This window comes from Macaca mulatta, chromosome 1 (genome assembly GCF_049350105.2).
Source record: "Macaca mulatta isolate MMU2019108-1 chromosome 1, T2T-MMU8v2.0, whole genome shotgun sequence".
NCBI lineage: Eukaryota > Metazoa > Chordata > Mammalia > Primates > Cercopithecidae > Macaca > Macaca mulatta.
In genome coordinates, this window is record NC_133406.1 from 80,660,153 (window position 1) to 80,683,831 (window position 23,679).

At 39.6% G+C, this 23,679-nt stretch overlaps 1 protein-coding gene across 44 annotated transcripts in view; it reads left to right on the top strand.

The window, feature by feature from the left end:
• The first annotated feature begins 7,286 nt into the window (after positions 1–7,286).
• Positions 7,287–23,679, top strand: part of DISP1 (dispatched RND transporter family member 1) — a 205,948-nt gene continuing 189,555 nt past the window's right edge. For 12 of the 44 annotated variants that reach the window (XM_077938083.1, XM_077938049.1, XM_077938322.1 and 9 more), the window contains exon 1: positions 7,287–7,419. Coding sequence is in view for 1 of the 44 variants with exons in the window: in XM_077938049.1 (XP_077794175.1) it covers positions 7,372–7,419 (48 nt within the window). In the remaining 43 variants the exon portion in view is untranslated. Of the gene's footprint in view, positions 7,420–16,421; positions 16,512–16,769; positions 16,898–23,679 lie in introns of all 44 variants that reach the window. The other 32 variants (XM_077938104.1, XM_077938179.1, XM_077938053.1 and 29 more) reach the window with 6 other exon arrangements.

Below are 23,679 nucleotides of genomic sequence, written 5' to 3' on the forward strand. Positions count from 1 at the left end.
AGCTAATAAGGATAATATGGTGTCTGTCTTTGACGTTATCGATCTCTCTCTCATGTAGAGAGGGGCTGCAGGAAGAAACCAAAGGAGGTGTTTCACAAACAGAACTTGTGGAATTGGGTTTCAGCAGTGACCCTTTGTGTTTAGGTAAAAAAGCATGACCTGGGGTGGAGAGAGGACATCTGCAAGGACCTTCACTTTGAGGCCTGAAGGATTGGAAGCATAGAGGACATATGTAGACAAGACTTTGAGTCAGGGCAGCAGTGATGTCTCAGAAACTATATGCAGTTTGGCTCTGCTGGAGTGAATGTTGATGCGGGTGTGGTGAGAAAAGTCAGCAATTTCTGCATGTTTATTTGTAAATATAGTCTCAATGTTCCATTTTCCATAAATGCCACATAAATCCCTCCAACATTATTTGGGTTGTACTCCTTCAATACCAAAATCCTTATTTGACTGCCATGAGAAAAAAATTGATAAAAATAATAAAACGTGACCTTAAAAATCCACAGAAAAGCACTTCAAGAGTAATTACATGAAGATATTGGTAGTTGGATAGCATTTGTCCACTCTAAGAAAGCAACGTCCTAGATTACCATACTAAATAACACCCGATCCATAAATTATTAATCTTATAGCCATATGGATATCAGATCAGTTTCTCTGATTCAGTCTTACACACTTTCTGTTCAATTCCTTTTTTTTTTTTTTTTAGATGGAGTCTCATTCTGTCGCCAGGCTGGAGTGCAGTGGCACAATCTCGTCTCACTGCGACCTCCGACTCCCAGGTTCAAGCGATTCTCCTGCCTCAGCCCCCCGAGTAGCTGGGGTTACAGGCACGTGCCACCACACCCAGCTAATTTTTGTATTTTTAGTAGAGATGGTGTTTCACCAGGTTGGTCAGGATGGTCTCCATCTCTTGATCTCATGATCCTCCTGCTTCAGCCTCCCAAAATGCTGGGATTACAGGCGTGAGCCACCACACCCGGCCCACTTTCTGTTTAATTCTTAATACTCGTCACAGACCTTTGGTCTTGCTTCTGTTTTGTATTACAAAATAATAAAAGTATACAATGCTAGATAGTTATATAGTATATTGACAGTCAAATGTTCTTTTCACACTTTTGGTGGGGTTAGGGGAATTGCATTAATTATATTTAAGGAAACTTTCCTTTAGCAATATTTAAAGAACCTTACTTGTGTGTAAGTAGGGTTTGGCCAGGTTGAGCAAATAAAAATGCAGGACACCCAGTTAAATATAATTTCAGATAAGCAATGAGTAATTTCTTACTATAAGTATATCCTGTGTGATACTGGGGACATACGCTACAAAATAATCTGAAATTCAAATTTAACTGAGTATCTTATATTTTATCTGGCAACTCTATGTGCAGGGCGTTTTTCTGGGTAGTGAGTATTTGCAGTGCGGAGAAGGTCCCTCTCAGGACAAAAATACAGAGGAATCAGAAATAACCTGCTGGCCGGGCATGGTGGCTCAGGCCTATAATCCTAGCACTTTGGGAGGCCAAGGTGGGTGGATCACCTGAGATCAGGAGTTCGACACCACCCTGGCCAACATGGTGAAACCCTGTCTCTACTAAAAATACAAAAATTAGCGGGCGTGGTGGTGGGCACCTATAGTCCCAGCTACTTGGGAGGCTGAGGCAGGAGAATCGCTTGAACCCTGGAGGCGGAGGTTGCAGTGAGCTGAGATCTTGCCACTTCACTCCAGCCTGGGTGACAGAGCGAGACTCCGTTTCAAAAAAAGAAAAAAAGAAAAGAAAAGAAATAACCTGCTATGGTTCTACCACGTGTACTCAAGGCAACTATAATCAACCTGTGCTTTATTGTTTGATTTTAAAAGTTTTTTTTTTTTTTCTGGAGACAGAGTCTCGCTCTGTCGCCCAGGCTGGAGTGCAGTGGCCGGATCTCGGCTCACTGCAAGCTCTGTCTCCCGGGTTCACGCCATTCTCCTGCCTCAGCCTCCCGAGTAGCTGGGACTACAGGCGCCCGCCACCTCGCCCGGCTAGTTTTTTGTATTTTTTAGTAGAGACGGGGTTTCACTGTGTTAGCCAGGATGGTCTCGATCTCCTGACCTCGTGATCCGCCCGTCTCGGCCTCCCAAAGTGCTGGGATTACAGGCTTGAGCCACCGCGCCCGGCTTTAAAAGTTTTTAAGAGAATGCTAAAAATAAAAGAAGTGACTTCTCACTAACTAATCAGGATGTAAAGGAGGTGTATCCCCCTTTAAGGCATGAATCCATTGTTTCTACAGGAAAAGTTTTGCCTCAGCATTCCCAGCCTGTAGTTAATTCTGTTTTAGGAAATGTTTCTTATCACTGAGATGCAGAACTGAAAATTCATTCTGTTACTTACCTACTGGTGAGATTTCCAAGTTAGGATTAGAGCTGTGGATCTATTTTAGTTACCAACCATGGAGTGAAATTTTTATTGGAAAACAAAGGCTTGTTTTATTAGTTGCTGTGGAATTTAGCAGGTGAAGCTTTCTCTGGCGGGAGTATCTCTGCTTAGTTTTGATTTTCCTGGGAGGAAAACAAAGTGAGGCTTGTGCACCAATCAAACACGTGGAATGCCCATTGCTTTTGCAGAGAAACAAGCAGGATTGGAGTTCAAAAGTATTAACGTGTACAAAAATCCTTAGGAACACATCCACCCAGGTTTTTAGTTAATGAGTATCATGCCAAGTCTCCCTGTTATGTTTCTTTTACACATGGAATTTCCATTGGTTTAGATCTTAAAGAGGTCTGAAGCAGAACGGCATCCCTGTGGAAATCACATGTTTTATTTGGATTCCACAGGAGTAAAGAGCTGAATAAGGCAAAATATTATTTCTATTAGAAATGTATTTACTTCAAGAAGATATGAATCAGTGCTAAAAATATTTTTGCAGGATATACAAACAAAATTAGATCAAAACACTGAGGGGAGAAGGAAATGGGGAATTATTGTTTAATGGATACAAAGTATCATTTTGGGAAGATGAAAAATTTCTGGGCTGGGTGCGGTGGCTCACACCTGTAATCCCAACAATTTGGGAGGCTGAGGCAAGAGGATCGCTTGACCCCAGGAGATCAAGACTAGCCTGGGCAACATAAGGAGACCCTCATCTCTAAAAACAAAAAAAAAAGAAAAAAAGAAAAAAAGAAAAAAAAATTAGCCAAACATGGTGGTGCATGCCTGTAGTCCCAGCTACTCAGGTGGCTGAGGTCGGAGGATGACTTGAGCCCAGGAGATAGAGATTGCAGTGAGCCCAGATCACAGCACTGCACTCCAGCCTGGGCAACAGTGCCAAATTTCTGGAGATGATGATGGTGAGTAATAGTTTCACATCATTAGGAAGGAAATAGCACTTTAAATTTAGTAATTAATTTTTCACTTTATCTAAGAGTTGTTAAGATCTTCATAGAAAATATCTTGCCTTTAATAAGCTGCAGAAGAGTTAGGAATTATTAATTGGAGATCCCTGGCTGATCTTATTTATCACTCAATTCATAATCTGTAATTAATGCAAGTTTACACCAAATGGTTAATATAGCAGAGAGTATGCTGTTGTGATTGCTTCCAAGTGTAGACTAGTTGATTTTGCCACAAATTTCTAAATTACTGGATTTAGTAGTAATTTAGTAAATTGCCACTAAATTACAAAGGGACAAGGATATAGTTTCAGACATAACTGCAAATGATATCGATGTTTATGTTGGTGGTAAAAAAAAAAAAGTAAGGAAATGGCATATACCCATGTATGAACCAAAGAGAATGTAGAATGTGTAAATAAACTTTATGAATAACTAACCTTATTAGCTCTGTTAATTAACCCATCTACCTGTCTGAGCCAGTTGGTGAGTACGGAAAAAAAAAAAAAAAGCAGGAAAATTTTCCTTAAAATTTTCTCTCCTGATTCAGATTCACATGTCCATTATCTATTGTCACCCACAAATAGCTTTTGAATAGCTCTCACAGTTCTGCAGTCAGGCTGATGCCATTATACAGACGTGGGTAAACTCCAAAGATCAGAAGCTGAGTGGGAGGAGACTGAATAGTGCACTTTTAAGGATTTCACAGTAGTTTCCTCAAGTGTTTCACTCTTTCTACATTCAAAGATCAGTTAGTTAACTGGGAAGATCAGGATTGGGAGAGAGGAGATTGTTAACTAGTTCTGTCTCTGGGACTACCGAGCAATTTGGCCTTAGGAAAACCACTATGCCTAGCTGGAAGGGCATTAGTTCCTTCCTCTGTTGACATGCATGGTTTCCAAAGTCTCCTTCCAGCTTTATACTCTGATTGCATGATTCTCCCCACCTGTGTGATTTTAATAGTAAAGTCATCAAACCCATGGTAATTGTGACGGTTTTCCTGAATGGACCAGGCAGCCGTGGAGGTGTGCAAATCCTTCTCCTGTTCTTGAGCCTGAGGAGAGAAAGTGGCTCCAGAGCGCTGGTGGATGCTATAGGATGAGCTGACAACCTTGTGTCTTATAAATTGATGTCTTGGGGTTTGATTGCTAAGAGGGGAAACCTACTAAAACGATTCTTAGCCAAATGGGAGATTTACTGGAAGGACATGGAATTTTCATAGAACTTAAGGGCAGAACATTTAGCTGGATCTCATAAGGGACTGGGGAATCAAAAACTGAAAAAAAGGGAACTAAGATGATCACCTCTCAGATAAGTCTTCTCTTTTTCCATCTTTCTCTCCTTATCCTTATTTCCTTCTCATCATTCCTGTTGCTCTCCACCTTTTCCCGTCAGTTTTGAACATCTTACTGATGCCTAACCTAATTATAGGTTTGGACGACATTTCTAATTTAGCTTGCAAGAGTGGAGCCCTGTATTGTGCATTGCAAAATCCATGACGTGAGACTTTCTAGACCTGTTTGAGTTCAGTGTTCATACCTGGTCTGGTTTGCTGTGGCAATGACTGTGGTGCATTCAGCTCAGTGCCCATTCAGAAGGGACTCTTGGAGCACATTATCTTAAATAAGGATTGGATATGAATACCTCCTTAAGATTGTTTTGGTTGCAAGCAGCAGCAATCTTCTTTGACTAGCCAAAAAAAAAAATGTTTTGGAATTATACAGGGATATCTCCTATAACCAAAGGAAACAGGGCAGGTCCTGGGTCTTTGGTAAAGGGTCTTAATAGATTTTTTTCTTTAGGGAACTGCCATTTGTGACTCAGTTCTACTCAGTAACTATATTCTCTTTGTGTTTCTCTATGCCTCATTTAAAATCTCTGGGGCAAAGAGTCTAAATGGTCTGGTTTAGGATATGACCACCTTTGAATTAATCTGTTATGTAGACAGGGGACATGGTAAGCGCAACCAGTTTGTCTCAGTTTTCCCAAAACTATCACAGTTTAAGCACCGGAAGTCCAGCATCCTGGTATCCCCCTCAGTCTTTAACAAACACGTAGCTGGTCACACTAGGACATGGTCTCTTGTGCATATGTGGCCCATAAAAGGACTGCCTCTATGTATTTCAGCCATTCCTACAAAAAAAGGAATTGTGGGAAGCTATAAGGAAACATTTCACAGAGCGTCTATTACATTCTACTTCTTGGCACCCAGTGTGGGCGCACACACACACACACACACACCACACACCACACCACATGCACACTCTCTTTTTCCCTTCCTTTCAAAAACATATTTTGCCGCTATGTGAATCGGTTATTTCACGTACCACCACAAATGGACTACTAACCTTACCAATGGGAGAAAACCCAAAGGTGTAATCTTTTACCTCTTTTAGAGTTAATGCTATGCCGTCTAAGTACAGACTTTCTACATGATATCCATTCCTCATTTTCTTCTACTGTAATCCTATCTCCATATATATTGCAACATATGGCCTTTTGCTGGCAAAAAAGAAAAATTTATGTATTATACCATTCCTTTTTAAAAAGGCAAAGAAAGGGCTTGGTGTGCAAAAGAGTATTTATTAGGAACGAAATGGAGCAAAGAAAACAATAAATGCAACAGTCCTCATTACTGTAGCTGGTATTGAAGCTTCTTTCTTCTGGGCTCATTCCATAGTTCCCTGTGACTTCACTTAGCATCTCATTTGGTTGGGGTGATTTGCTCAATGCAGCAACCTGAGGGGTATGATCCCTTGTGGTCCTGCCTTTATAGGGTTGTGGTAGCCATCTTTTGCCTTTACATCTGGGTATGGCAGTTCGAGAAAGCATCCTCAAGGATAAAACATGCTATTCATGATCTATTTATTTTTCTTTGATGACTAGGACAATCCCCCTAGTCAACCCCATGACTCACTGTTTTGTCTGTTCCCTTAGATGACACCATGGATTCCGTTGCACGGAGTCTCTGAAGTCCAAAATTTTTAAGCATAAGGTACAACGTTCTTCATGATCTGGCCTTGTCTTTTCTCATTATGCTTGCTCTTGCATCCGCCATCTGACACTTTGCTTAACTCCTGGCCAGCTACCGGTACAAGCCAAGCTCTCATTCCATACCATTCTTCTCCTCTGCATGCCCTTCTCCACCTTGACTGTCCTTCAACTCTTATTCATCATTTATTTCAGTCTCAATTGAAGAGTCGTTATTTCTAGAAAGCCTTCTCTGCCCAGCTCCCTACGTCGCACCGTTCCCTACTGCACCACCAGAGTGCCTCTAACACTTGAGGGTTTCATTGCTTATATATTTGTGTTTCTGTTCATAAGCTTCCCCAGGGAGCCGCCGCTGTTTATTCTATAGCTAGTTTTATTTATTTATTTATTCTATAGCTAGTTTTATTCTATAGCTAGATTTATTCTATAGCTAGTTCCTCGCCCTGAGTCTAAGCTCCACCAGAGCTGGGGCTGTTCTCTGTTAACAGTCCCTACAGCAGTGGCTGGTTGTTCACAGGCCATATACAGCAGGTGATAATAATGTGAATTATCGCACTGTCTTGCGGAGTGATTTACTTCTGTTTTTACTTATATCAACTTTTAACTAGATTGTGAGGACAGAGGTCAGTGTCTGAGTCATCTTGTGCCTCACTGGGCTTGAGCAGAATAGACGCCTGGTCAACCATTTGCACACTGGTCGATGGATACACTAGAAAGAGCAGGAGCGCGAAAGGGAATTTTTTTGGCGCCTGCCTCGCCCTTTCAAGCCAAGCTCCCCTGCCCTCTGCCCCTTGCCCGCCGCCCGCCGCCTGCCGCCAGCAATCCCTCTCCAGCGGAGCAGTAGTCAAGCGAGGCCAGCCGGCCGGGAGCGGGCGGGGGGGCGGGACTTCCGGTCCCGCTCGCGACGCGGACCGCGCCAGGCGGAAGCCCGGCTCCGGGCCAGGATCTGAGCGCCCGGACTGGAGGTGAGTTCGCAGCCGGAGCGTTGCAGGCACTTGTTTCCTCAGTGGATGCTTTTCGGCGTGCCGCCGCCCGGCGCCGCGGGACTGGGAGACCGGGTAGGGACGGGAGAGGCGGCACCTCCCGCGCCTGTGGAGGGAGAGCCGGGACCCGAGGCGTGCGAGAAGGGCCAGGACTGAGAACGGGGAACCAGGAGAGCCCTAAGGGCAGCCGTGAGGGGCTGGGGAGGGAGGCACCGGGGACCCTGAGGCCAAAGAGGCCCTGAGACTGGAGGTTGAGGATGACATGGGGCAGAGATGCATCCCGGAGGAAAGTAGTCATTCGTGGGGGCGTGTCCCGGGTCCTGGCGGATTGTCTGCGAGGGTGGCATGAGATGGCAAAGGTTGGCTTCTAGGGAGAGATTAGAGAGGAGGGAGTCAGTCCTTCTCTGCGGGTTGTAGATGAGAAGGGCGTCTTGACCTTACGAACCAGAAAGATGACCAGCCACCTATTGGATGCTGAACTCCTACTGCTTCATTTGCAATTCATGCACTTTTTTAAAAGAAATCTATCCCGCTCCGCGCGTGTGGATTTCGGGAAAATATTGTATATTCCTAGGGACCGCTTGAACTCTTGCTTCACCCACATTCTGCGTTTGTCAAACTGATAGTAGTTAAAAGTTCTCTTCACCCAAGGAAGCCAACCAAAGTTTTCCTTTTGAACTCCTCTCTACCCTGCAGAGTTTAGCTTGTCTTATTTCCTTTGTCATGGGATGAACTAAATGCTTTTAGAATTATGGTGATAATCATATGGAAAGCCAGTGCTGTCAATGTTTGCAGTTGCAACTCATTGTTTTTCTGCCCAACTTTCTAACACGTTTTTTCTAAAAGCTATTTTGTTGGGTTTAGTCTTTTAGTTTAACCAGTAAAGGCAATTTTACATCAGGGTGCAGCAAATTACTAGCAGTTCTTAAGATATTACTGTTCCTTTTTATTTCTGCTATAAGGAGAATATATATATATAAAAAATATTTGCCATTATCAGTGTTTTTAAAAAATATTGATAACCCAAGATCTGTTGTTACACACACGTTAGCACATTTAGTTTTCCCAGTGGCCAGTGTTTGGTATGTGGGCTCCTTATTATTACCAAAGGTAATTATTTAGTTGTTATTTACCTTGTATTTATGTTTTATTGGATGTGATTAATATGTGCTTCCTAATCTACATAATATGGTATCTCACTCAGTGTAAATTAGAACGGAGTAGATGGTAGTTGAATTGGATTTTGTCACAAAGTGGGAAGAATCATAACACTGTAATTGGTGAAGGGTGAGAGTTGATGATTGCTTTGCGTGTTTGGGGTGTTTCATATTTCAAATGTTAGACGTTTTTGTTTTAAAAATTACTGTATTATTACAGGTAACTTTTAGATCTGATTTGGTGGTCTGACTTGAACTAATTCAGGAAAACTAGAACATTTTATATTTATTGGTACTGCGATGTCTTGCTAGCTTGTAAATTCTTGATGGCCTTGAATATCTATGCTTGAGTGAAATACGCAGTTATAATGTCCTTCTGTTTAGGAGGACTGCTGATATTTACAAGTGTAAAGCAAGGCCTAAACATAAACAGTGCCTTGATATGTAAATGAGCATATTGAATAAGTTTTCAAATTACAAAATGAAGAGATAACACTGATCTCTAAAGTAATTGAATTAACTGTCATGTTAATTTCTGTGTATGTCTCAAGTTAATCTTATTTCTTTAAGTAGACAATATTGTTTATCTGATAAGGCTTGATTTTATTTTTCTTCCGCCTTTTCCCACGGTTTTTGAGAAATAAAGCACTTGAGAAAGCATGTAAGTCTTTAGACATTAGTTCATGGTTGGAGGAAGTGCTCGTTGTTGAAACACAAGAGCACTTGCCCTCTTGGGCAAGTTGGGCTAGCTATATATATGAATGGTATGTTGAGGTTTGATTGCCCTGTATTCTGGAAAATCTTTGGAATTGTATTCTTTCTTCTAATTGTTTAGTAAATTTAGCTTTCTATCTAGGTAAGTTATTTTTGTTATTTCATAGGATTTAGATGTATTTTACAGTTTAACCAATAATGGCAGTTTTCAATTAAGTACAGTGAACTGCTGGCTATTTTATAGATTCACTATTTCTTTTTATTTCCGAAATATGTACAGTGTCTGTATTGGAAGAACTATCAAAATAGGTATAACCAAAACACTGTCTTCATATACATACATTTGTCTTCCTTAACCTTTAGTTTGTAAAATATGAAGTAATGTGCTAAGTTGAGCTCGTTGGTTCTATGCTCTTTGGTTATCAATTTTCTTATATAGTACGTTCTCAATTATCTGCATACCCTAGTTAGAAAGCCATTTCCCGCCACTTGATAGAATCAAGAATATTTGTTACAACGGGGAAGTACAGTTTTTGGACGAGGAGCTACCAAAGAGTGCTGATCTGCTAACTTATGGTCCAGCTGCTGCACTGCCTCTGATGAAAAGTGTGGCCCTTAATGAGGTTAACTCACACAGGGTTGACTGCTTTTAGTATCACTTTCTGTCCTTCTGGTGAGTTAGGCCTTTTCTCCGATAGTGACCAAGATGACTTGGGTCTCAGAGTGATTCAAAAGGGGATGAGTCACTGCAGTCCTGTTAGTAGGGCCCTGTCCATTCTGCTGAATGTGATCCCATAAATCTTGGCACATTTTCCGGCCTCTAGGCACATAGTTATGACTGTGAACCTCTTGTTTAGGTTGTTGTTTTAAAAATACTTTTTTTTTTTTTTTTTGAGACGGAGTCTCGCTCTGTCGCCCAGGCTGGAGTGCAGTGGCGCGATCTCGGCTCACTGCAAGCTCCGCCTCCTGGGTTCACGCCATTCTCCTGCCTCAGCCTCCCGAGTAGCTGGGACTACAGGCGCCCACAACCGCGCCCGGCTAATTTTTTTGTATTTTTAGTAGAGACGGGGTTTCACCGTGGTCTCGATCTCCTGACCTTGTGATCCTCCCGCCTCGGCCTCCCAAAGTGCTGGGATTACAGGCGTGAGCCACCGCGCCCGGCCCTTAAAAATACTTTTAATACTAAATCATAATTTGTTGGATTATATAAGTAGACTCAGTTTTGCTTTGAGTGAGGCATCACATGACACTATAGATGAACTTTTCTATAAAGTGATAGGCTGTAACTCATAATGGCAACTATTATAGAAAACACACTGATTGCCCTTAACCTTTGTTGTTATTATTAGTTTTGTTTTTAATTTTGAGAGCCTAAGGAATAGAAGAACTATTGGATAAATGATTTGCATGGGGGTGTGGGGGAAGTTGACCACTACCAGTGACATACTAGGGGTCTTGATGGTGGGAGCTGTCTGCTATAGTTGGAAAGAGTATTTTAGCACTGAGGTTTAGAATTGCCAGCTCCTGGTGACAATATAGCAGAAAGACTTTTAGTTGGTTTTATTACAGTTTTTAAATACCACACAGATGATGCACTCCTTGGTTACCTGCAGGTGGCTGGGAGGGGAATCCCTCCCACCACTTGTGTGAATGACCTGGTGGAGCCTCTTGAAGCAAAATAGTACCAGTTTGATTTTCACTGTGTTAGTGTATCATTATGGTTCTCTGGAGAAACAGACCATTATCACATATATATGTGTATTTGTTAAAGAGATTTATTTTAAGAAATTGGCTCATGCAATTGTGGGTGTTGGCAAGTACAAAATTTGTAGGTCAGACCAGCAGGCTGGAAATTCAGGCAGGAGTTGATTCTGTAGTTTTGAGGCAGATTTCTTTCTTCTTTGGGAAACCTCAGGTTTTGCTCTTAAGGCCTTCAGCTGAGTAGATGAGTCCTACCGACATTATGGAAGGTAATCTCCTTTACTTAAAGTCAACTGATTGTAGACATTAACTACATCTACAAAATATGTTTATAGCAACACCTAAATTGGTGTTTGATTAAATAGCTGGGTGCTATAACCTAACCATGTTGACACATAAGGCTAACCATGACAGTATTTAAAATACTTTTGGTGTATTAAACTAATATGGGCATATAAAATATTACATAGTCAATAGGAGAATATTGATACGGTTTGGCTCTGTGTCCCCACCCAAATCTCATGTCGAACTGTAATTCTCAGTGTTGGAGGTGGAGTCTGGTGGTAGGTGATTGAATCATGGGGGTGGTTTCTAATGGTTTAGCACTGTCCCTCTAGTGCTGTCTCATGGTAGAGTTCTCACAAGATCTGGTTGTTTAATAGTGTGTAGCATCTCCCCCTGTGCTGGTCCTTTCTCCTGCTCCACCCATGTAGGACACACCGGTTTTCTCTTTGCCTTCTGCCATGATTGTAAGTTTCCTGAGGCTTCCCCAGCCATGCTTCCTGTACAGCCTGTGGAATCGTGAGCCAATTAAACCTCTTTTCTTTTTAAATTATCCATTCAGGTAATTCTTTATAGCTGTGTGAGACTGGACTAATAAAAGTATCGAAATTCATAGCCCAGTTACTTTTTAAGGGATTTAAAAGCAGTGAAAACCTGGGTTTTCATCATGCCAAAGAATGGAAAATGGACAATTTAATGGCCCCTCCACTCTCTGACATTTAAAAGTTACTCTCTTTTTGTGGTTTTAATATGTTATATATACATATATATATATATATATATATATATATATATATACACATATACACACACACACACACATGCATCTTTTTGGGTTTTTTTTGTTTTTTGTTTTTTTTTTTGAGACAGTGTCTCGCTGTGTTGCCTAAGCTGGAGTGCAACGGCACAATCTCGGCTCACTGCAAGATTCAAACAATTCTTCTGCCTCAGCCTCCCGGAGTAGCTGAGATTACAGGTACTGGCTACCATGCCTGACTAATTTTTGTGTTTTTAGCAGGGACGGGGTTTCACCCTGTTGGCCCGGCTGGTCTTGAACTCTTGACCTCAAGTGATCCACCTGTCTCAGCCTCCCAAAGTGCAGGGATTACAGGTGTGAGCCACCGCGCCCAGCTAATACGTTGTGTATATATTTTTACTTTAAGGTGTTTAAAAACATTTTTAAATTTTGTAACTATTTTTTTTAAAGTTTATGCTCTTGCTAATCTTTCTGCTTAAATATTTAGATCTGGGAATTAGTTTTGTGCTTATTTAGCCTGATTCCTCTCATTTATGTTCACCAAAAGGGTCCCAGAAAGATGATTTACCCAGGTACCATACCTAGTAAAAGAACCAGAATTTGAGGCCAGATCTCTTTGTTTCCAATCCAGTGCCCTTTCTGTTACAAAAGTAGTTATAGTTAAGTGAAGCTAATCAAGGGCAAATTTTCTGTAAGGAGGGTGATTTTCAGTCTCTATTTAAGGGAGTATGAATTGATTGTTATGAGAATGGAGGTGATATTCGGGCTATTCAGTTATATTAGGGGAAGGAAGAGCAGAGAGTAGATACATCATAAAATATCTAAGTAGACTACATAACTCCTTGGGGCACATAGTGAAGTGTGATACCCATGGGGCTTGAAGGGATTTGCAAGCTAGCCATTGGGTGATTCACAAGGAGTATTTGAAAAGACCTTAAGGATAGGGAACACATGGACCAAGAGAAGTTACTGAGAGGACTTCCTTTCTGGAGGCAGTTCAAGATAGGAAAGCATGGTGCTTTTGGAGCCCAAGTACTTGGAAACTCTCCAGAAGAGAATTTTAAGGACTCCTTGGGGGATAGAACATTATAGGACATAAATGGATATTCTAGAAGCTTGCCAGGTTTCAGGCATTAATTTGAGCTGAATTATGGTAATAATAATAATAATTGTCATTTGTTGCTCACTTGCAATCTCAGCACAGTTAAAAGAGACCTTAGGCAAGTTACTGAACTTTATGCTTTACTTGCAAAATATGCATAGTAATACCTACTGTACGTAGTCATTATAGGAAATACAAGATAATGTATATAATGTGCTTAGCATACTGCCTGCCACATAGTACTCAAGAAATTGTAGCATTTATTTTACATGGCAGCTGGCTGAGGGTGTTATTAGAAAATATCACTAAAATGAGATCCCTTTTTCCTCCTACAGCTGTATGTTACTCCCACAGGTCTTTTTTATTTTTATTTTTTAAAATTTATTTTATTTTATTTTTTTCTGACTTCAGAAATATGCTTATCCATCCCACGGGTCTTTGGCATGCTTTTGCCTTCAAGTTTATAATTTCTAAGCAGGTGCGTGTGTCTGGCCATATGTAGAGTACTTCTCTACCTCTGTGATCAGTAGGGCTGTTGTTTTTGAATGAACAATGCACCTTTTGGCTGTATTTCATTGCAGGTTCCATCTCTTCAAACTGAAATGATGTTCTTAACTACAGTGCTATCTCCAATTAATTTTATTACTCTTCTTGCCTTTTTTTTTTTTTTTGCTTTGGAATGTAACTATTCAGATGGGGTTGGGAAGAGGAGTGGAAAGCACAAGCATTTGAAGTAACATTTTTCTTTAAAGGGTTCTTCCCTTCAGGTTTTGAGTAAACAACTATTTGAATAAAAATAAACTATTTTGACAGATGCCAGCTCCAAAGATAATTGGTTAAAAAAGACATTTTCTGGGATGATGCATCGTAAGATATGAAAGCACTTAAGGATTTGATATGGTTTGGCTCTGTGTCTCCATTCAAATCTCATCTCGAATTGTAATCCCCATGTATTAAGAGAGGGACCTGGTAGAAGGTGATTGAATCATGGGAGTGGTTTCCCCTATGGTGTTCTCGTGATAGTGAAGTTCTCATGAGATCTGATGGTTTAAAAGTGGCAGTTTTTGGCCAGGTGCAGTGGCTCATGCCTGTAATCACAGCACTTTGGGAGGCTGAGGTGGGCGGATCACTTGAGGTCAGGAGTTCAAGACCAGCCTGGCCAACAGCCTGACTCTGTCTCTGCTAAAAATAATACAAATATTAGCCAGGTGTGGTGGCGGGCACCTGTAATCCCAGCTACTCAGGAGGCTGAGGCAGGAGAATTGCCTTGAACCTGGGAGGTGGAGCCTGCAGTGAGCCAAGCTTGTGCCACTATACTCCAGCCTGGGTGACAGAGACTCCATCTCAAAAAAAAAAGGAAAAAAAAAAAAAGAAAAAAAAAAGTGACAGTTTTCCCTGAGCGCTCCCTCTTTTCTGCCACCATGTCACCATGTAAAACATGCCTTGGTTCCCCTTCACCTTCCACCATGATTGTAAGTTTCCTGGGGTCTCCCCTGCCATGCAGAACTGTGAGTCAATTAAACCTCTTGTTTACTCTTGTTTATAAATTAGCCAGTCTCAGGTAGTATCTTTATAGCAGTGTGAAAATGGACTATACAGGATTGAATGACATATTTGGGCTCAAGATTCAGTAGTGAGATTACTAGGTAGGAGGCATAGAGTATCTGCCTTAACTTTGTAGTGTAATTCTTTCTGAACCAGACCTGGAAACCATTTCACTTGCGTTCAGAAGGTTGGTAGAATTTGCATTTGAATCAGAGTGACTTGGTATGTTTAGCTGTCATTCTCAGGAGCCTTTGCAGTGCTTGAAGATTTATTTATTAGGATTTATTTATTAGCCTTTGCAGTTCTTTCTGGAACCCTTCAAGCTTGACAAGAACCTCTCTATATCATTTTGTATGCTAGGTTTTAAATTTAAGTTGAGAAATTTATGTATTTCTACATTTATAAGCAGAAAGAGTTTAGCAAAGCTTGACAGAGGCTTTTGAGGGAAGAAGTAAGTTTGCATGTTTTTCCTGTAATTCCAACTGTTTTTTAAAGATGTAATTAAATAAACATTGAATTTTCAATGATAATGATTTTCATAAATGATTTAATACAATTTGATCATGAGATAGGACAGCTGCATATATCCAGACCTCAGTGTTTCAAATTATAAGGTTTTCTGTTTCACGGTTCTACAGTTGATAAGTTTTGGTAATCTACAGCAGCATTTCACTTTGAGTGAGACATGCTGGCAAATTATTGCCGCTAAAATATCAGTGAGTGGTATGTTGATCATTATATTTGTTCCATAGCCTTTGGTGCACACCTTCTTAAAATCTCCTCCTTTTCTCTGCTCTGTTACTTTCTCCTTGGTTAATGATGCTTTCTCATCTCCTAAGTGTCCATGCATTAAAATCGTACATTTCTCTTTCTTGTCCCTTAACCTTTCTCCCAAAGGGAATTTGCTTCTCTCCTGTTAGCTAGTCTGAATTATCTGAGTTAATTCAGAATAAATAGTGGAATGACTGATAGACCTAATTCCAAATTACATCAGGATGCAGAGAAAAGGGAACACTTATACACTGTTGGTGGGAATATAAATTAGTACAAACTCTATGGTAGACAATATGGAGATTTCTCAGCGAATTAAAAGTAGAACTACCATTTGATTCAGCAGTTCCACTACTGAGTATGTACTCAAAGGAAAATTAATCATTATATCAAAAAGATACCTGCACTCAGTATGTTTATTGCAGCACTATTGACAATAGCAAAGATACGGAATCAACCTAAACATCCATTATGGATGACTAGATAAAGAAAATGTGATGTACACACAACAAACACACACGAATACTATGCAGCTTAAAAAAGAATGCAGTCATGTCTTTTGCAGCAACATAGATGGAACTGGAGGGCATTATCTTAAGTGAAAGATATCTTAGAAAGGCATTATCTTAGAAAGTAAAATACTACATGTTCTCACTTATAAGTGCTAAATAACACATACACATGGAAGTAGAATGTGGAGTAATAGTCATTGAAGACTGGAAAAGGTGGGAGAGGGTGAGGGATGAGAAATTGCAAATGGGTACAACATACATTCTTTGGGTGATGGTTACACAAGAGGCCAGATTTCACCATTATCCATGTAACAAAACTGCACTTGGACGCCTTAAATTTATGCAAATAAATAAAAATAAATAAGTAAAAAGCAAAAAAAAGTGTATGTATTTTGAAGTGAAACTTGTAAAACTGAAAAGTTCTGTTCACCTAAAGAATTAGCAAAGTATTTTAATATATGTAGATTGCTTCCTTGTTTACCTTGTTGCTTCAGATTTCTTTCTTTCTTTCCTTTTTTTTTTTTTTTGACTCCCAGTATCTGAGAACATATTTCTTCCCTATAGGAGTTGAGAAGAGGAGGAAGAATAATGGGAGGAGACAGGACCTTTTTCAACTTGACAAATAGGTATAGCTACTTCTCATACGTTTTTTCCCTCTCCAGGTCCTCAGAATCTTATTACATTTTTTTGTTTGTTTATTTAAATACTCCCTGATGAAATATTATATGCCTCTTAGTTGCAGTTTCCCATCTCCCAACTTGTTATAAGATAAATACTTCTAATTTATATATTAAGTTACATATTAATTTATGAAACTTATTTTACCTTGTTTTTCAGAACAGTAATAAGTTTTATTGACTTGATAAATTTTTTCCACCAAACAGGAAAATTCACCAGTAAATGTGTTGAAAATGCCTCTAATGATATTGGCCTCTATTTATTGATCATATATGCCAGACACTGCACTGCAATGAGAAATGTAACTCATTTCTTACAACAACCCTTATATAAGGTAGATGTTTATATTTGACTTTTGGAGTGATTAATTTGTCTAAGCTTGTGCTACCTGTGAATGGTGGAGCTTATTTTAAAGCCCTTCTGCTTTTGCTTATACACTATTTTCTTCTACATTTCAAAAGCACATTAAATGATTTGGTGCTGATACTTAAAGTACTTTTTAGAGAGAGTTAGCAGCATGTTGATTCTACTTTTTTTTTTGTATGTCTTCATACTCCTAAAAGTGTTTTATTTTCCTTTTGTTCCACTGTAAGCATTTGTTAAATGTAATTCATTTATTTTTTTCAAGGATGGTACCATAATTAATGTAGCATCTAGCATAGTTGAAAGTAGCAGATACTTTAAAAATATATGCTGCATTGATTCAAAACAGTGACGAAAGGAGAGGTGGCAGTTAATGGAGGGGGGCTCTTCACATAAAAATTCGTTTCTGTTGGAATGTGAGGCTGGAACCTTTCTCATATTACAGCATGCTGCAGGGCAGGGCTAGAATCCAAGGTTTGATTAAAATCACCCAAACTCTTTTTTCTTTGCTTTACAACCCCAAGTTATTGCCAGCTGAAAAGGATGATGGAGGGTAATGATGAATGTGTTTCCATATGCTGCTGCTGCTGCAAAAAATTTTTAGACAGTTTCATTTTTTTTAAACCTAGATAAAAAGACCACTTGGAAATGAAGAGTAAATTAGTGGCCACTAAATGAGTGGTTATTAGATTGCTGCCCTAGAAGCCTGTTCAGGTGATGCTGATGGTGGTTGCTGCCAGTTAACAGTTCGGTCTCAAATAGTTTCTCCCCAGGGGTGGGGAATGTTGGTGGGGGCGGGAGGTGGTGGTATAAGAATTCAAGCATTCTTCAGAGTCTTTCTTTTTCATTCCCAACTGTAGGTTTTAGACATGGGTGTTACTTTTTCAGAAACTGCCTAGATTTTCAGGCTGTCAAGGTCAAATATATTGATTTAGCCATTTCATAATATATACGTAGATGAAAACATCATGTTGTATACCATAAATATATACAGTTTTTATCTGTCAGTTAACAAATTTTAAAAAAGAAAGTCAAATGCAAACTAAACTTTAATAATGTTCTGCAACAGATCCTTTTTTAACTCACTAGAACCTGGGAGAACTAAGCCATTTGGAATAGCCTGTGTCTCTCTCTCTCTTTTTTTTTTTTTTTTTTTTTTTTTTTGAGATGGAGCCTCACTCTGTCACCCAGGCTGGAGTGCAGTGGCACGATCTCAGCTCACTGCAACCTCTGCCTCCCAGGTTCAAGCAATTCTCATGCCTCACCCTCCTGAGTAGCTGGGATTACAGGCGCCCACCACCACACCTGGCTAATTTTTTTTGTATATTTGGTAGAGACAGGGTTTCACCATATTGGCCAGGCTGGTCTCGAACTCCTGGCCTCAAGCAATCTGCTGGCCTTGGCCTCCCAAAGTGCTGGGATTACTGGCGTGAGCCACCACTGTGCCCAGCTGAATAGCTTATATCTCTAATACATTGTTATCCCAGCCTCCTCACCCCCTCAGCAGTTAAACTATGTGCCGGGCAGATTGAATTGCTGTGCTTACTAAATTGTTTGTTTGTTTTTGATACTGGGTCTTGCTCTGTCACCCAGGCTGGAGTGTAGTGGTGAGATCATAGCCCACTACAGCCTTGACTTCTGGGCTGAGGCAATCTTCCTGACTTACCCTCCCAAGTATCTGGGACTATAGGTGTGCACCACCATGCATGGCTAATTTAAAAACTGTTTTGTAGAGACAGAGGTCTCCTTTCATTGCCTGCGTTGGTCTTGAACTCCTGGGCTCAAGCTGTCCTCCTGTCTTGGTCTCCCAAAGTGTTGGGATTATAGGCTTGAGCCACCATGCCCATCCTGGGTTTTTCTTCTTAGTATAGTTGATTATTCCTCATGGTTGCCCCTCAAGATGACTTCAGCAGCAGTATAGTATAGTAATATTCCTTTAGTCCTTTCAGACTATAACCTGATTATTAGTAATTAGAGCTCTGGGCTCAATTGCAGATTAGTAGTGTCCTTTACACATTAATACTTTTTTTTTTTTTTTTTTTTTTTGGAGACAGGATCTCACTGTATCACCTGGGCTGAAGTCCAGTGGTGTGATTACAGCTCACTGAAGCCTCAACCTCTTGGGCTCAAGTGATCCTCCTGCCTCAGCCTCTTGAGTAGCTGGGACTACAGGTGTGTACCACCATGCTCAGCTATTTTTTTTTGTTTTTTAACTTCTTACAGAGATGGAGTTCTACTGTGTTGCCCAGGCTGGTCTCAGACTCCTAGGTCAAATGAGCCTCCTGCCTCAGCCTCCCAAAGTGCTGGTATTATAGACTTGAGCCACTGCACCTGGCCTACACTTTAAGAATTTTTTAATGATTTGTGGTTGTTTGGTATTGGCCTTTATGTTATTATATATCTGCTGAATGCTGTGTGATGGGTATTAAGATTATCCACTCCTATCAGGGAGCTACTAACTAAAATGTAATTTCTTTAACCATTGAATTTGGACAATCTGACTTCAGAGTTTTAGCTCTTAACTCTTTTACTATAAAGCTGATACCTCCCATTTTATAAATAATATAGCCCCTATTTAAGATTTCTAAATATAACATTCCCCCATGTCATTTTCTATTAGAGTATGTGTATATATGCAAGGTTTTCCATTTCCATTCTAATAAAACTTCCATCTTTAGTTGTAGTGGTTGCCAGTTGGTTTCTTGGAAGACGTTTTCTGCCTTTAGCATTTTTATTTCAGGTAAAAGGATTGTGTCGCCTTGATGACTTCTTGGCATATATGCTCTAAAGTTAGTCTTCTGTACCGGTAGAGACAAACAGTTAAAGCATGTACGGTACTTCTTTTGGATTATGTTATAATTTGGGGGACAGATTTGCCATTTGAAGTTTGTCTTAGATACATAATTTTTATTCTGTAAACGTACAGATGGTGGAATTCTGGAAACATCCTGTGTTGAAGAGAAAAATTCCACTCAGAATTTAAAATTGGCCTTGGAGAATTATAAAAAGGGGTAGGGGCATGGGTCATCCATATGTGGGTTATTGAATTAAATTTATCACTTTTTTTATTCTTAGAGTCAACTTTTATAATACTGTTACTGGGATTGCTTGACTTACTAAGCTTTTACTGGACACTTTAATTTTGGGAGTACAGTTTCTAAACTCCTGATATAATCTTCATGCAACAAGATGTTATTTTATCAAATTTTGGTATTACATGCTTATTCTTAACTTTGACAAATTTTAATAGGTGAGTTATACATCTTTAAATTTATATAATTAATAATCATTCTTTTTTATTTCTAGAACTGAGGTCAGGGGTAGTTAGCTATCTGAAAAGTAACAGGTGGGTTTTATTTTATATGCATTGTTAATCGTGGCATTTTGCTGTGGAAGGGGCATTTGCATTCGATTTAACTTAATCTTCCTTGTGAAAATCTAAACATATTTAAGCATAGTTTAGGAATAATAAACTTGAGGTACTACATATAATTTGATTTAGAAGCTTTTTAATCCTGAATAAGGAAGGAGTACATAGAAAGTCAAGGAAAAATTCTATGTAATAGTTGTGATGCTCAAGCTGAAAATAGTCTGATCCAGCAGCCTAAAATAATGACCTCCTCACTAGTTGAGCATGCTTCCGTGTCATGAAATGAACAGGACAGGAAAAGGTATCTGTGTACAATCTTTGTTTCAGGACTGTACTAGGTATAGTGTACTTGCATGTTAACTCAAATACTAGGCTAAAAAGTTTGTATTACTATTCCTCTTTTAAAGATGAGGAAACTGAAATTTTAAAAGTAGGTGACTTGTCTGTGGTTAGAAGAAATATATGTAGATTTGTGATTTATGCCCAGAATATCTGACTCCAAGACCTAAATTCTTTCTACCATATCATATACTTTCTTCTCATCTTTTGTTTGTTTTTTCCCCCCCTTGAACTGTGTTGGAAGTTTTCTATTTCTTCTTTTCTCTATGGTTACCATAGAACTGTTAATATGCATACTTAACAAAGTCTAAATGTAAATGCAATCTTTATCCTTCTCCTGAACCTCCTTCTGACAAGAACTATTTTTATGAGATATTATAGTTTTGGGACTTGATCTTTCAGCCCCAGAAATAACAGCGTTTAGATTTACCCATATGCATTTACTCTTTTTTCCCCTGACCATTCCTTCATGTGTATCGATTGTAAGATTAACTGTTTTTTAATTTACCCCCCTCAGGAGCTTTATGTGAGACGGTCTTTGCTCAGGCTCTCCATTTTGTACAGGCCCTCAAGTTTTGCTGCCTATTACCCTATTTTCTATAGCTCCTGTCCTCCATCAGGTTCGTTCCACCAGGGATATGTTGATTCCCCAGGGGAACATTGGCTTCAGCACTAACTCACCTCTCTAGACTTGTACTTTTTAAAAAATTATTTCTGCCCTTGAGTATTTCTCTTACTTTGTTGTTAGCTCTTCCATACATTAAAACAAAATTTTAAGCACTTAATACAACATTTTTAGATGATCTCCAGCCATGGGGCTGCATTGCCAGAAATAAAAGTCCACGTTGTCATTGTGCTTCATGGGAGTATTTTGTATTGAACCTGTGGGCTGGGGGATGCATAGAGGATTTTTTAAAATTTATTTAAAAATAAATTTCTAGTAACTGATGAAACTCTTTCATTTAGAGTCATAAGAAATGAACTATTTGTTTGATGAAGAAGCAACAGATGACTTCCAAAAAGCACTTTTGAAAACTCCCCTTACTGAAGGTTTATATTAACTGCCCTCTGGAGGAAGAAAAAAAATCTGAGAAAGATCTTTTAATAGTACATTAAGTATGTTTTCCCTTGCATCTTTTTCTAAGATAAACAAGAACCAAGGATTACTTGCTCTGTGCATGGGATGCCATGTTGTAAAGTTTAGGTAGCAGATGCTCTAAGAAAATTTGTAACATTAAGGCTGAAATTACCATGAAAATGCCAAAACATCTTTGTATTGGAATTTTACAAAATTTGTTCTTAGGACTTAACTTCTTATATCAGTTTTCAAAGAGATGGTAACTTACTTCATCAGTTCTCTTTGAATTTTTTTTTTTTTTTTTCATGAGATAGAGTCTTACTCTGTTGCCCAGGCTGGAGTGCAGTGGCACGATCTCGGCTTACTGCAACCTTTGCCTTCCCAGGTTCAAGCGATTCTTCTGCCTCCTGAGTAGCTAGGATTACAGGCATGCACCACCACGCCTGGCTAATTTTTTGTATTTTTAGTAGAGATGGAGTCTCACCATGTTGGCCAGCCTGGTCTTGAACTCCTGACCTCAGGTGATCCACCTACCTCAGCCTCCCAAAGTGCTGGGATTATAGGCATTAGCTACTGTGCCCAGCCAAGAAATAGAAAATAACTTTAGAGCAGTATTTTCGATATTCTGTTTTTTTCATATATTCTCATATGATTACCTACATAGGATATATGTGTTGTGTTTTGCTTTGCTTACCTGATAGAACACTGTTAAAAATAATATTTTAATTGAAAAGATGTTTAACTCACATTTTTTAATGGGTTAAGGTTAATGTTTTGAGGTTTTTTTAGCAGATGGTATTGATTTAGTGTTTTTGGCAATAATTTTGTTAGCACTGGTAGAAAAGATGAGGATTTGAAAGGAAACAATTGCTTGCTTTGTAAGTCATGATGTTCAGTAATGACTAAGTACATTCATTTGCACAGCCAGTATAAACTCCAGATGATTTTTTCGCTGCCTGTTCCTTAAGTGGGTCATGTGATTTAGTGTTTATCACTGACTTGAATATCTTCAAGTTTTACAAACCACATAACTTGACCATGAAATCAAGCAGCTCTTTCAAAGGACTCTTTGAAAGTATATTTTATTTTTATTTTTGGGGTCATTTCAATGAAAATAAGATTGTACAATTTGTGTATGGGTTTTGGAACTTTTCTCCCTTCCTTTCCTTCTTTTTATTTCATCTTTCTTTCCTGCCTTCTTTCTTCCCTCCATCCTTCCTTCAACCTTCCTTTGTTTTTGAGACAGCGTCTCGCTCTGTCACCCAGGTTGGAGTGCAGTGGTGTGATCTCGGCTCTCTGCAATCTCCACCTCCCAGGTTCAAGTGATTCTCCTGCCTCAGCCTCCTGATTAGCTGGGACGATAGGCACGTGTCACCATGCCCGGCTACTTTTTTGTATTTTTAGTAGAGACAAGGTTTAGTCATGTTGGCCAGGCTGGTCTCGAACTCCTGATCTCAAGTGATCCTCCCTCCTCGGCCTCCCAAAGTGCTGGGATTACAGGCGTGAGCCACAGTGCCTGGCTCCTTCCACCCTCTTTAAAACAAATTTCAATGCAGAGATTTTTGTGGTACTTTTTGGTTGGTCTTCCCAACACGGTCTCTGCCATTAGCAGTTAGCTTTTAGCAAGGCTGATAGGCCATTCACTTATTTTATAAAATCAATTTGTGTATATGGTATTTGGTGACCGTCTTTCAGAGATGACAGTGACTCAAGTGTCTGTGTGACTGTAACTGCTGCATTTCATTTAGATCTGGTCCTTTTTGTTCTAGGCATAATGGGAAAGGAGCCTAATCCCTAAAGAATGATATCTAAATTTGTGAAGAACCTGCCTAAATTGTTATGGTGGCACATGTGACTGATGGATCTTTTGGATTTGAATGCCTGTAATGTTTTAAATATATGTTTACTATTAAAATTGTTCCTGGATTCCTTCTTTCTTCTGTAGGATATGTGTATGGATTAGTTG